The sequence below is a fragment of the Otolemur garnettii genome, unplaced genomic scaffold (genome assembly GCF_000181295.1).
Source record: "Otolemur garnettii isolate 467f Iridium unplaced genomic scaffold, OtoGar3 scaffold00001, whole genome shotgun sequence".
Taxonomy (NCBI): Eukaryota; Metazoa; Chordata; class Mammalia; order Primates; family Galagidae; genus Otolemur; species Otolemur garnettii.
This window is the reverse complement of record NW_003852396.1, coordinates 29,436,828-29,452,208: the sequence shown is the minus strand read 5'-3', so window position 1 is coordinate 29,452,208 and position 15,381 is coordinate 29,436,828. Positions and strand designations below refer to the sequence as shown.

At 38.5% G+C, this 15,381-nt stretch overlaps 1 protein-coding gene across 4 annotated transcripts in view; it reads right to left on the bottom strand.

Annotated features, from left to right (window-relative positions):
• The window catches only part of FCHSD2 (FCH and double SH3 domains 2), a 274,562-nt gene that overhangs the window by 26,737 nt on the left and 232,444 nt on the right, over window positions 1-15,381 (bottom strand). For all 4 annotated transcript variants that reach the window (XM_003780920.2, XM_023509932.1, XM_023509945.1 and 1 more), the window contains 2 exons: window positions 13,831-13,947; window positions 3,350-3,454 (listed from right to left, as the gene is read on the bottom strand). In XM_003780920.2, the coding sequence (XP_003780968.1) occupies window positions 3,350-3,454; window positions 13,831-13,947 (222 nt within the window). The remainder of the gene's footprint in view (window positions 1-3,349; window positions 3,455-13,830; window positions 13,948-15,381) is intronic.

The window sequence follows — 15,381 nt, the reverse complement described above, 5'->3', positions numbered from 1 at the left end:
AGCCATCATTGTTGTTTGGCGGGCCTGGGCTGGGGATTCGAACCCGCCATCTTAGGTGTATGTGGCTGGCACCTTAGCCGCTTGAGCCACAGGCTCCGAGCCACCTAAGAGTTTTTTAATCCTAAGATTCTTTGAAGCATATAGACTTTTAGAAATGGAGATAAAAATTTGGAGCTTGAGGTTGCTGTGAGCTAGACTGATGATGCCATGGTATGTACTCTTGACTTGGTGACAGATTGAGACGCTGTCTCAAAGAAAAAAAAAGGTAGGTAATAATACCTGCCATTCTATCTTTGGTATCTTAAAATAAAATATTCCAAAAAGCTTTTATCATATATATTAGGAACTATGATTATACAGGTTATCAATAAAGTTCATGTGAAATTTAAAACAGTTGGCTACTTCACATTATCCACAAAACAATTCTGGGGATGGATATCATAAACTCCATTTTACAGATGAGAAAAATGATTTAATCAGGTCATACTGACTGTGGAAAATTGTTAGACTTCCATGAATTCACATAGTGTCCTCTCACCTTGATTCTGGGCCTTTTCATGTGATTGGCTTTGGCTAATGGGGCATCTGCCAATTTGATAGAAACAGAAGCTCCTTAGTAAGTGCTACTAGGACTCGACTTCTTGGAATGTGCCCCTGCCATGTAAGGAAGCCAAGTTTCAACTACTTGGGGATGAAAGACCACATGGAGAAAAGATCCAGCTATCTCAGTTGAGCCTAGCCCTCCAGCTGACCCTCTGGCTGAATACAGTGACTTGAGTAACCTTGGGCAAACCCAGCAAAATAAATGCTTGGTAAACATCCAGAATTGTGACAGATAATGGATCAAATCATTGTTGATTTTGTTGTAAAGTTTGGAGTAAGACACTGTATTGTGAGAATTTTACTTTATATTTCTGTTTTAAACTAACAAACACTGTCTAGTTTAGCAAATTCATGGAAATAATAGGTCATTCAGTCTAAATGAAGACTCTTGTGTGACTGAAACCTATTACTGGGAATGGGAGAAGCATTTGGTGGAGTTAGTGTACCAGACTGTGACACCACGGATAGAGACTGGACATGGAAAATATAAGAACTGGAAAATATAAGAAATACCCTTCAAAAACTTTTGAGACTTGTTTCAAAATAATTACTCCTGTTCTACCAAGGTCTTCAACCAAACTGTGGGGAAACAAACAGGAAAACCTTTCCTATGATAGGCCAGTGTTTCTCAAACTAGGCAAGGGCTTGCCAGTAGTACTTGGCCAGCACATAGGGAAGTAGTCTGGCTATGACTCTGAATTCAGAGAGGAAAATAGCTATTTGTTGCAAGCCCTCTTCGCCTTGAAGGCTATGGATCAGACTTTGACAGGAGTGAAGTGGAGGTGGGGGTGCTGGAGTTTCTCTAGACCAGACAGATGGTAAGCCTGTGCTGATTCAGATTACTTCCATGGGACTGTGCCAAAAACATGCTCATATTCCCTATGCTTGTCTACACTGCCTCTCTCCTGACCCCACAACCACTGAAGCATTTCCTCAAAACCTCCAGAGTCTCAAAGGGGTGTTTCAAAATCACTAGTTTAGATTAACCCTCAACCAATGCAAGAATTCCTCATATAGAGTCCTTGACAGATGCTTGTCCAGATCTTCTCACACACTTACAGTGCTGCACTATGTCCAGGTGTTTGTTTAGTCACTGAGAAGATCTGACCGGTAGAAAATATTTGTCAAAACAAAACTCACACCTGCCTCCTTCCTACTTTCATCTTTTATCCAATGTCTGCCTCTTGAAGTTGCAGAGCATAAATCTGCGCTATCCCTCTTTCTCTGGCTAGTCAAAAATGACTCATCTGCCACTGCCCATCTTAAGTCTTCTCCTCTGTTTTAACTGCTTTGACAACTGCTTCCACAGTCACTTCTGTGTCTACTGGGTTCCTTACATATAAGACCACTTCCTGGCACTTATACTTTACTATCTTAGTTATCTTTGGCATTCTTTATGCCTTCCTAATGTAACTATACCAGACCAATCTTTTTCAACTTTTTTTGGTGTTGCAGTTTTTGGCCGGGGCAGGGTTTGAACCTGCCACCTCCAGTATAAGGGGCTGGTGCCCGACTCCTTGAGCCATAGGCACGACCCCTTTTTCAACTTTTATAACAAAGTTGTGAGCTGTTTTTCAGTTGCTATGGACCCCAAGGTTGAAGATCACATAACTCAAGCAAGTTCAGATATACCAAGCATGTACCAACAGCTGGAACTTAAGGGCTCAGACCCAAGAGCTGGGACTAAATTAAGAAGTGAACACTGTATGACAGGATCTGGGGTCAAATGAGAACGAGCACTGGGCTACCACCTGGCAAGATCTTATCAGATCATACCTTATTACCTTCTGACTATAAAACCAGGTTAACTTACTCATTTGGAAAGACACAGCTTTGGGAACTATCCCCAGTATGCTCTTTGTGGACAAGTAACCTGCCCCCACTGACTTGGCTGCTGGGTCTACTGGAGCAATATCCACCAAGCAAATGAACCCCTCCATTTAGGAGGTAACATTAACAAGAACATAATCTCTCCAGGGCTGTCTCATTCTTTTTAATATGTCTACCTCCATATCGCTTCACCATTTTGCAGCTAAGTAGATAAACATGTCCCCCATGAAGTAGCCATAATCACAATGAGTTTACTTACTTTCTATCATATTTCCTTATAAAAATTCTCTGCTCTAATCAAAGTATACCCTGTCTTCCCTATTTGCTAATACTTTCTTGTTTCCCATCTCAACCTCCTCCCTCTTGAGCAGGGCGTATTAGCCTTGGGTACATAAACACTGGACATTTCTACAAAATGTACTATTTTCTTTTGTGGGACAGAATGTTTCACAAGTTTCAAACAATCCTCAAAAGGTCCCACAACTCTAAAAATGACTGATTAAAATTTATTAGTATAGTTTTTTTCCCTCTCTGCTTAACCAATTTTTCCCATTCCTAGGCCCAGCTCATGTCCCTAAATCCATGGAACCTTCCAGGTAGATTTTCTAGGCTCTGAACTTACATATATCAATTTCTCTCCCATTAATTTGCCTGGCTTATTATGTACTTGGTAAAAGCTTTAAGATTAGTATCTTCATTGTGACTTAGTTCTTTTGTTATTTAATATTTCGTGATTGTAAACTCTTCACAGTGTGTTCAGTGCCTTTATAGAAAGTAATAAATAACAGTTGAACACAAATGAAGATCGTTAATCATCTTCATCATATGTATAAAAACTCAATTTTAGAGGGGTATTTCACAGCCATGACACTGTTGTTAGAGCTGGGTATAATACCACAATTAGCTGCCACCTTACCTCTGCTTTACGGATATTTTCTCTAGCTTCATCTATTTTCTGTTCCAGCTCCGCTCGGCTTTGGTCTGATACAGCAACTCCATGACATTCCAGATCATTTAAAACCTATTAAATGGGAAAATAATAATGAGTGTATTTTCTTTTCATCTTCTTTCTTTAAGTGACTAGACTATTTAGATCAGGCATCCTCAAACTATGGCCCATGGGCCACATGCAGCCCGCCTAGGACATTTATCCGGCCCTCCGGGTGTTTTTGCCACCGCTGGCTGTCCTACTTAAGCAGCCAACTTGTCCCAGGGCCCGCAGTCCAGCCCTCCAACCGTCTGAGGGACAGTGAACTGGGCCTCTGTTTAAAAAGTTTGAGGACCCCTGATTTAGGTAGTTCAAAGGCTTTAGTGGGTGGTAGCTATGATTCCTTTTTTAAACCTTTAATTTTATTCACTTATTTTTTTTTTTTTTTCAGTTTTTGGCCGGGGCTGGGTTTGAACCCGCCACCTCCGGCATATGGGGCTGGCGCCCTACTCCTTTGAGCCACAGGTGCCGCCCCTCACTTATTTTTTAATTTTTAAAAAATTCTGAATAATTATAGACTCACTACTTACAAAATTAATACAGAGTCCTTCTACCCACCTTCCTCCAGTGGTAACAACTTACACACTAGAGTTGAGTATAGAAAACAAGAAACTGACTTTGGCACAATCTACAGACCCTACTTGGTTTATATAGTTTTAAGTTGCATATCTTTAATTTTTAAAAAATTATGTGAATATAGAGTATTGTTATAAAATAACAACTAATATAAAAATGACAAAAATTCTCCATTATACCTCCACAATCCACCAGATACATTCATTTCACTTCTACATGCTTTAGTAAAAGTCTCTAAACATAGACATTTTTCATATATCCATAATACCACTGTCACATCTAACAGTAATTTCTTGGTAGCCTCTAATATGATGTTCTTCATATTTCCTTGCATGCTTCAAAAATCATGCATCATATTTCCCTATATGCTTTCAAGATTGGTTTGTTTGAATTATTTAAGTTGTTACACCTAATTCCCATACATACACCAATAATTTTCTTTGCCATATAAATAAAGTTATTGTTAACTTTTGTATTATACCACAGTTTTAATCACTATGGTCATCACTGTATGTTTTATATATTTCAATATGTGATAAGGCACATAAATCTCATTAATATTCTTGGCTATTCCTGCACATTAAACAAATTTCCAGATATATTTTAGAACTATATTGTCAAGTGCCTTTAAAAATATAAGTTTCACTTACAAGAGAAAATAAGAAATTACATTAAGATTACCCATAAATTTAGTAAAAATCCGCATTTTTTGCATCTCTTCAATTTCTTATGTCTCTTTTATACTCTTTGGTTTAAACAAGCCTTTCTACTGATAGGTCATGAGATTTCACTGGTTTATTCATGAGTATTTTATTGCTATGGTGAGTAATTTTTTTCTAATTGCATTTTCAAGTCACCATTGCTGGTTAATAGGAAACCAAAGATTAAAAAATATATAGCCTTGTATTCACCTTCCTGTACTCTTAGTGACAGTTGGATCTCAGATGTTTAGGGGCAGAGTATTATATCATCTATAAATAAATGACAGATGTAGCTTTTCCTAATACTTAAATCCCTTATTTTTCTTTCACAAATGCACTGACTAATTCTCTCATGACACTGAAAAACAATGATGATAATGGATTATCACCAACAATGGTGAATGGATTTTTTTTTTTGTTTCACTTTAATAGGTGGAATGGCCCTAGAGATGTCCATACCCTAATACCTGGAACTATGGGTATACAAGATGTAATCTGTAGACATATTAGGGTTATGGATCTTAAGACAGTAAGATCATACTTGATTATCTGGGTGGTGACTAGAGTTATCATCTAATCACATGACAACTTAGAAACTTATAAGCAGAGAATTTTCTTTGGCTGGAGTAAGACATCAGATGCACAGAAAAGAAGTCAGAGATTCTAAGCACAAGGAAGAATGAATGTACCACTGATAGTTCTAAAATGTAGGAATCCATGTACAAGGACCAGGGAGAACAGCTTCGGGGAGTTAGAAGTAGCCCCCAGCTAATATCCAAGAAAGACACAAGGAACTTATACCTACAGGTACAAAGAACAGGATTCTGACAACAGCATGAATGAGTGTGGAAACAGACCTTGATTTTGGCTGTGTTAGCTGGAGCAGATAAAGCAGCCAACCCCATCTAGACTTCTGACCAATAGAACTGTGGTTTATAGATATAGAATTTATAGATAAATTTATAGATAAATTTTGTTGTTTTAAGAAGTTATTCTCCTCAGAGTGAAAATATCTCTATTCAACTGACTAGATATTTTATTTTATTTTGTTTTTTTGGAGACAGAGTCTCACTTTGCCGTCCTGGGTAGGTGCCGTAGTGTCACAGCTCACAGCAACCTCAAACTCTTGGGCTTAAGCAACTCTTTTGTCTCAGCCTCCCAAGTAGCTGGGCCTATAGGCACCCGCCACACCTGCCTATTTTGTTGCTGTTGTTGTTGTTGCAGTTGTCATTGCTCTTTAGCAGGCATGGGCCAGGCTTGAACCTGCCAGCCTAGATGTATATGTCCAGTGCCCTACCTACTGAGCTACAGGCACCACCTAGATATATTATTTTTGAATCATTAAGAGATACTGAATTTTTTACTAAGTGTCTTTTTGGCAACTGTGAAAATACAGGTAATCATAGAATTTTTTGTCTTTACTCTGTAAATGCTGATTACAGTGATAATTTTTTTTTTTTTTTTTTTTTAGGAGACATGGTCTTGCCCTGTTACTCAGGTTGGAGTATAGTCTTGAACTCCTAGGTCAAGCAATTCTGCCTCAGTCCCCTGAGTTGTTGGGACTAGAGGCATAAGTCACCAGGCCTGGCTTTTTTTTTTTTTTTTTTATATTTTGTAGAGATGGGATCTAGCTATGTTTCCCAGGCTGTCTATAACTCCCAGCCTCAAGCAATCCTCCTGTCTGAGGCTCCAAAAGTGCTGGAATTACAGGCATGAGCCACTGTGCTTAGCTTCTTGTATTTAGCATTTACAAAAATTGGATACACCTTTGTCAAAAAATAATTAATTCTGAGGTAGGTGGATTGCTTGAGCTTAGGAGTTTAAGACCAGCCTGAGCAAGAGTGACACCCTGTGAGCATGATGCCATAGCTCACAGTAACTATCTAGCTTGGGCAACAAAGACTTTGTCTCAAAAAATTTTGTTTAATTAATTTTTTTTTTATTGTTGAGGATTCATTGAGTTCTTAAACAATTTCTATAAAACCCTATTAGGTGTATGGCCTAGATTGAATTGACTATATGGATCAATTTGGAGATCAGTAGTAGTTGTTTTTTTTTTTGTTTTTTTTTAAGACAGAGTCTCACTATGTCGCCGTCAGTAGAGTACTATGAGGTCACAGCTTACAGCAACCTCAAACTCTTGGGCTTAAGTGATTCTTTTGCCTCAGCCTCCCAAGTAGCTGGGACTACAGGTGCTTGCCACAACACCTGGCTATTTTTTGGTTGTAGTGGTCATTGTCATTTGGCAGGCCCAGGCTGGGTTCAAACCTGCCAGCTCCAGTGTATATGGCTGGCGCCCTGGCCACTGAGCTATAGGCACCCAGCCCACCCAATAAATTACCCAGCCCAGTAAATGATGTCTTTCCATTTACTTATGTCTTCCTTAATTTCTCTAATGAATATTTTGTTGTTTTTAGTGTATAAGTATTTTGTCTCCTTGGTTAAATTTATTTCTAAGTATTTTCTTTCTGGTGCTATTATTTTTTTATGTGCTATTATTAATGTGACAGTTTTCTTTCTTTCTTTCTTTCTTTTTTTTTGCAGTTTTTGGCCGGGGCCAGGTTTGAACCCACCACCTCCAGTATATGGGGCTGGTGCTCTACTCTTTTGAGCCACAGGTGCCACCCTAATGTGACTGTTATCCTTAATTTCCATTTTGGATAATTCATCATTAGAATATAGTAATGCAATTGATTTTTGTGCATTCATTTTGTGTGTTGCCATTTTGCTGAATTTGTTTATTAGCTTTAATAGTTTTGTTCACTTTTGGGTGGAATATTCAGGGCTTTCTATGTATAGGACCATGTCATCTGTGAACAGAGATAGTTTCACTTCTTCCTTTCCGATTTAGGTGCCTTTTATAGCTTTTTCTCGCCTAACTGTTAGGACTTCCAGAACTATGCTGAATAGAAGTGGAGAAAGCAGGCAACCTTATCTTCTTCCTGATATTAGAGGAAATGTTGTCCATCTTTCACCATTGAGTATCATGCCTTTTAAGAAATTGATTATGATGTGCTTTGGTATGATTTTCTTTGTGTTTTACTTGCCTGGGGATTGTTGAATTCCTTGGATCTTAGTTTATAGTTTTTATCAAATTTGAATGGTTTTCAACTATACTTTTTTTCAAATATTTTTCTGTTTCTTTATTCCTTCTCTCTCTCTCTCTTTTTTGAGACAGTCTCACTTTGCCTCAAAGTGCTGCGCTGTCATAGCTCACAGCAACCTCAAACTCTTAGGCTCAAGTGATTCTCTTGCCTCAGCCTTCCAAGTGGCTGGGACTACAGGTGCCCACCACAATGCCTGGGCTATTTTTAGAGATGGAGTCTCCCTCCTGAGCTTCAGACAACCCATCTGCCTTGGCCTCCCAGAGTGCTAAGATTACAGGTGTGAGCCACCATGCCCGGCTTCTTTATTCTTTCTCAATCTCCCAATAAAAGTATGATAGATCACATATGTCCCACATAGGTCACTGATGCTCTGTTCATTTATTTTTTAGATTTTTAGACATGCAGTCTTACTATGTTGTCGAGGCTGGTCTTGAACGCCTGTCTTCAAGCAATCCTCTTGCTTTACCTCCTAAGTAGCTGGGATTACAGGCACAAGCCATCAAGCCCAGCTCTGTTCATTTTTAACCAGTCTTTTATTTTTCTTTTATGTTTCAGTTGGAAAATTTCTGCTGCTAAGCTTTCAAGCTCACTATTCTTTCTTTTGTAATGTCTAATCTATTGAATTTTTCATTTCAAATATATTTTCAGCTATGAAAGTCCCATTTAGTTCTTTTGTATATTTTTTCTTTCCTCAATATATTCTTTTTTTTTTTTTTTTATCCTGGAGCATCTTCACTATTGTAAAGTCCTTATGTGCTAATTCTATCATCACTGGCATTAATGAGTCTGTTTTAACTGACTTCTCTTTTGGTCATGCATTATATTTTCCTGCTGCTTTTTTTTGTTTTGTTTTTTTAGACCATGTTATTCTTTTTCTTTTTTTTTTATTGTTGGGGATTCATTGAGTGTACAGGAAACCAGGTTACACTGATTGTATTTGTTAGGTAAAGTCCCTCTTACAATTGTGTCTTGCCCCTAAAAGGTGTGTCACACACCAAGATCCCACTCCCCTCCCTCCTTCCCTCTCTGCTCTTCCTTTCCTCCATCTGTCCGTCCTTCTTTCTCTCTCTGCTCTCCCCTTCTCTCACCCCCACTGGAGAAATGCAAATCAAAGCCACCCTGTGATACCATCTAACCCTAGCTAGAATGGCCCACATCACAAAATCTCAAAACTGCAGATGCTAGCATGGATGTGGAGAGAAGGGAACACTTTTACACTGCTGGTGGGACTGCAAACTAATAGAACCTTTTTGGAAGGAAGTATGGAGAAACCTCAAAGAACTCAAGCTAGACCTCCCATTTGATCCTACAATCCCATTACTGGGCATCTACCAAGAAGGAAAAAAAATCCTTTTATCATAAGGACACTTGTAATCCTGCTTCTTTTAATACACATATGTAACAATTTTTATTTGATTCCTGACATTATGAACATTATATTGCTGAATGCTGGATTTTGTTTTCTTCCTTTGAAAAATGGCATTTCTTTTTCTGGCAGAAAAGTTACTTATGGATTAGCTTGAGCTTTTAGAAACCTATATTAAGGGCAGCTCCTGTGGCTCAAGGAGTAGGGTGCTGAACCCATATGCCGGAGGTGGTGGGTTCAAACCCAGCCCCGGCCAAAAACTGAAAAAAAAAAAAAAATCGAATTATCTTTAGGGTGGTGCCTTTGGTTCAAAAGGGTAGGGCACCAGCCCCATATGCCAGGGGTGGCGGGTTCAAACCCAGCTCCAGCCAAAAAAAAAAAACACCTGTATTAAAGTTCTATAGCTTAGTTCTAAACAAGCCTATTAGCAGTGCTAATGGATGACACGTATGTGGGTTCCTGAATGCGAGTTCATTCAACCCTTGCACAACATAGTTTTGTATTGTGCAGGCTCACTGATGTACAATTGTTTTCAATAAAGTTACACTAAGTGTGCCTGCCTCTCCCCTTCTACCTTCTCCACCTCTTAGTGTCTCTGCTACTTCTGAGACAGCAAGACCAACCCCTTCCTCTTCTTTTTTTCCCTCAGTCTAGTTAACATGAAGATGACAAGGATAAAGACCTTTATGATGATCCACTTCTACTTAACAAACAGTAAATATATTTTTACTTTATTAATCTTATTAACTTTTTCCCCTGTAGCTTACTTTATTGTAAGAATACAGTATATAATACATGTAACATACAAGATATGTGTTAACTGGAAGCCTTACTGATAAAACATTCAAGTAACAGTAGGAGTCAGAGGTTTTATATGGACTTTTGACTGTGTGTGTGGTGTCCCTAAATGTGGGAATAGATAGGCTGAGACCCCACAGACCCTCAAGAGCCAGGGTAAAGGCTCCTCTATACTTCCGGCCACCTCTATACTTCCTAATTGAGAAAAAAGGAATGTGAAGTGCTCAATTCAGGGGAATGTTTACATGACTATTCCTGCATAGGGAAATTAGCAGTGCAGGCAAGCTGAGCCATCAACTAGTAGCTTAGACTAGAGAAGCTGACATGTCTGTCTGAGGAGGTAAGACTTGTTTTTTCCCCTTTCTCTTCCAGTTGCGCCATTATCTGGCCATTTCAGATGTTCCATTACCTAGGTCCTTGCTTACCCTTTACTCAACCTTCCTGAGGGCTGTAATCTCCCCTCCTTCATTCTTAACTTGACTGCTGACTACTGACTGCTATGCATTCTTGCACGTATACTCTGTTATGTACCCAATAAAAAGATTCCATGAAACAGGACAGGTTGCTGCATTGTTCTTATGCGGCCACCAGGCACGTGAAACAGTGTATGCCCTTATAGGCTTTCAGACTTTATGCTATAGGATTGGTGTAAAGTCTCGTGATTTTTCAAGTACCATCTCCCTTGCTGACCACTGTCCTAGATTGGGGTTCACTAGTCGCCCAACACCTAAACATATTCTTTAAGAGTCAACCTCAGTCTCAACTTTGGCTGGTCAGAACTTGAATGTGTCCTAACTTTATGTAAACTTTGGTAATTACCCAGCTTATGTCTCCTTTGCCATTCTTTGTCCAGTCTTATGGAGTTTCAGCTTATATAGACATGGTTTAGTGTCCAGTAATAGATTGAAGGGGAAACTCATATAGAATTTTGAAACTTTCTCTGCTGTCTGGTATTCTGCCCTGAAAATTCATGCCCCTTCAGGCTCTCTGAACTGTATTATCTGCCTCCCTGTTCTGCACTATGGAAAGAGCCCCCAGGCAGAAAACCTGAGAGGTCATAGGGCTAACTTTATTCGTTTCCTTTCTCTCAAGCATCATACTCATGTTACTGTCTGCTGTCTGTCTGAAAACATTTGTTTCATATACTTAGACCAGCAGTTTTATACTTGTTTGTTCAGAAGGGCAAGTGTGACTATTAACTAAACATGGCTAGAAGAAAAATTAGTTTTAGTGTTATAAAAATTCTTCATTCTATTGCTTAAAATATACCGTACTGGATTAAAACCTATCACATATCATACTATAAAAAAATTAGAGAAGTTGTTTAAATTTATCTGTCTCTACTTCTCAGCAAAGTGACACAGTATGCTTACAACAGAGTAGGAAAGCAGATTTATTTATTTATTTATTTATTTATTTATTTATTTATTTATTGAGACGGAGACTCCAGCTATCCCCCTGGGTAGAGTGCCATGGCATCACACTCACAGCAACCTCCAACTCCTGGGCTCAAGCGAGTCTCCTGCCTCAGCGTCCCAAGTAGCTGGGACTACAGGCGCCCGCCACAATGCCTGGCTATTTTTTTTTGGTTGCAGCCATCATTGTTGTTTGGTGGGTCCGGGCTGGGGATTCGGACCCGCCACCTTAGGTGTATGTGGCTGGCGCCTTTAGCTGCTTGAGCCACAGGCGCCAAGCCAGCAGATTTATTTTTAATCTGAATGTTTACTTTCAAATATAGCCAAGAATTCTAGTGGAAAAAAACTCTTTTTATGTGCTTTGTATTTTGAGGCATAAAGCTGCAATCGTTAATTTCACCACTATTTATTGTATGTGTAGGTGGACAGATAAGTTATTCATAACTTTTTGACTGAGATAAATGTATTCGAGGAACTGTACCTAAGACGGCTTCTTTGTACTTGAATCTGATTTAAATGATGAGATGGAGCCTGACATCAGGCTTTGGAGGACTTGGGATGAAGAGAGAAGTAAGTGTATTTTGCATGCGAAAGGGATGAGAACAATTATGCCCAAAAAGTAGACTGTGGCAGATTGTGATTTGAAAAATATAACTACTATAGCATTTCCCATTCTAGGTGTTTTTTCAGAACTTTGCTATTTTTCCACCAAGAAGTTATGACTTTATGACTGCCTCACTTAGTAAAAATATGACACGAGTAACATTTTATTTCTGAGTCAGAAGATTGATACATCTTCTACTTGTCTAACTCTTGGGACTCAACACTTTTGGGGTCCTATCCTACTGTTTAGGAAGTATAACTAATCTGAAGTTGCCACGTTAGACCACAGAGAGAGGGAGGGAGAGAGGGAGGTGCAGAATAAGCCCCACCTACTCCAGTTCCCAATTATTCAAATATTTCCAGTTTTAAGCATCAGATATTTCAGCAGGGAAGCCTGTGAGATGACACTAGGACCAGTTACTATCTGACTGCAAGGAGGCAAAATACCCCAAGAGAAAGTGCCAAGCTGAGACCACCTAATACTCAAAGTAGTGAGAGGTAATAAAAAAAAAATGTTCTTCTTGTGTGGCATTAAGTTTGAGGTGGTCTGTTATGCAACATTAGGTAAGTGAAACATTGAATTTGAGATGTCTGTGAGATAGTAAAAAGAAGACATTAAAGCAAGTAGGAAGCTACATGGATACATAGTAACAAAGCCCAGTTGGGGATATTAACTTATGATTTGGTAGTAAGTGAAACCATGGAAGTGGCTGAGACTGCCTAAAGTGTGAGTAAAAAATAAGAAAAGAAGATAGCATAGTATAGAAATCTAAGGAATTTAAATATTTAATTGTAGGATGGAGAAATAGGAACCTATGAAAGAATCTAGGAATGGCCAGGACAATGCTGAGTCATGGGTGACTGAAGAAGAGAATCTTTTAAGACATTCTCTTGAGGGAGTGTTAATAGAGATGAAACTGTGAAAGGTTAAGAAAAACAAGAAATCAAAGTATCCATTTTGGAGCTAGCAACATAGACATCACTGATGATTTTGGTAGAATTTTGAGCGTAGCTCAAAACCGATAATGTAAGTAGAATTTGCTAAACTAGAAAGCTAAAATGTAATAGGCTGAAAAATAAGTGGGCATAAGCATAGATGATTCTAAGAAATTGATGTAAAGGCAAGGAAAGAGAAGGATATAGGTATAAATAAACAAACTGAGAAAAATGTACCAAACTTAACATAATTTCTTTGTGCTTAGAGTTTAGTCTTGAAGAGACATTTTTCTTTTCTTTCTTTCTTTTTTTTTTTGAGACAGAGCCTCAAGCTGTCACCCTGGGTAGAGTGCTGTGGCATGACAGCTCACAGCAACCTCCATCTCCTGGGCTCAAGCGAGTCTCTCAAGTAGCTGGGACCACAGGCGCCCACCACAATGCCCGGCTATTTTTTGGTTGCAGCCATCATTGTTGTTTGGTGGGCCCGGGCTGGATTTGAACCCACCACCTTAGGTATATGTGGCTGGCGCCTTAGCCACTTGAGCCACAGGCGCTGAGCTGAGACATTTTTATTTTCATGGAACCTACAATTGTGTCTTCAAAAAATTTGTCTCAGAGGATGAAAACCAACATTAATTTAATATATGTATGTCTGTTCCACTGCCCAAAAGACTAGAATAAACCATCACTAATCTTTTTAGGCAATTCTATGGCAAACAAGTGAATTAATATGTTGCTGCTAGAAGCCTTAAAGAATTTCCAAGGTAAGTAGATACTGAGAACATACTGCTGAATGTTGAGAAAGTACAGAAAAAACATTCACATGAATATAGCTCAACTCCTTAAGTTGGTCTGACATTTTGCTTGAGCTAAACGTAGCTAGTCTAGGACTCTCTATTACACTTACCCGTTGTTGGTGAACAATAGTTTTGTGCTCACGTGCCACACGCGTGGCCCATTTCCGAGCTTCCTTATTGAGACTGTGCTCCTCCGTGGTCCCAGTTTCTGATTCTAATTGTCGGCTCTATAACACAGGAAAGAACAGAGAGAAAAGTATTGCTATCCTTATTGCAACCATCATCATTTTGTAGTTGGATCACAGGGCCTTTTCTTAATCAGCACTCAAAACACAGGTCATGCTCCACTACTGTGGGAAGCAATGTCTCATGTCACAGAAAGTCAGCAGAAGACTAAGACAGTATGAAACCATAAATGAACACAGGTTTCTTGTCTTACAGTGATGAACATGAAAGCTTCATCTCTAATACCATGGACTGATCTTTGAGTGCAAAGGAAGCTAAGGTAACAAAAGAAGAAAAAAGTATTCATGCTAACCTACATGATGCTAAGATCACTGTGTAGAGAAAAACAGAAACAATAGTTTCAATGTGATTAAAGAATCATTGAACAGAGGTAAAAAGAACAAAACAATATATTAACACCAACACACTCTCGCCCTTCAACCCAATCCCCCAAACCCAATTTCAGTTAGTTAGAGGTTCATCACCAACTTGTTACCAAATGTCATACTAGTTTTTGCCCTTTGTCTAGGCTCACATGAACAGTAAGGGTGCTAGAACAAATGATCACTAAGGATTTCTTCTAGTTCTAAAATGCCAGGATTCTGTTTCACAAAGAACAAATTCTCAGAGTGGGTATAAGCATAGATAATTCTAAGAAATTGATCTAAGTAAATAATAGTAATGTTTAACCCCAATTGTGTAAGGTACTATGCAAGGTGCTTCATATAACTTAATAACAACCTTATGATGTGAGTCACATATCGTTTTATAGAAAAGGTAACCAAGACCCAGAGAGGTTAAGTAATTTTCCAGTGTCTCCCAGACAGTTAAGTGTTAAACCTCAATTAAGCAAGTCTGGTTCCAGAATCAGAGCTAATAAGCATGAACCTTATTTAATTCTCTCTAGATTTTCAAGAACCTATGAAAAACAAACTTTATTAAAATAATTAGGAACTAAAATTTCTTAAATGTCAATTATGTAAAGAGGATTTTTAATATAAAAAGCAAAAGTGAAACATATTTTAGAATTTTGAGCATAGCTCAAAACGGATAATGTAAGTAGAATTTGCTAAGCTAGATTTAAAAATTAAGTATTTTGTTGGGGGATTGTGATGAGGCAAGGTTGACAAATTTTTGCACTATGCAAACATTTCAGTATAACAATGACAAGTCAACTAAAACAGAGCAAAATAATCAAAATATTCAAAATTCTAATCTAACCAACTTCTAATTCATTCTTTGGGCTATTACCAATCTGGGAATCAACTTTATTATTATACAGGGTGGCAATTCAACATGAACTTTTTGGCCACCCTACATTTTGCTTTGCAATTGAATTGAGGCATTCAAATTTGTATCTTTTTTTTTTTTTTTTTTTTTTTTTTTTAGATGGAGCCTCAAGCTATCCCCCTGGGTAGAGTGCCATGGCATCACAG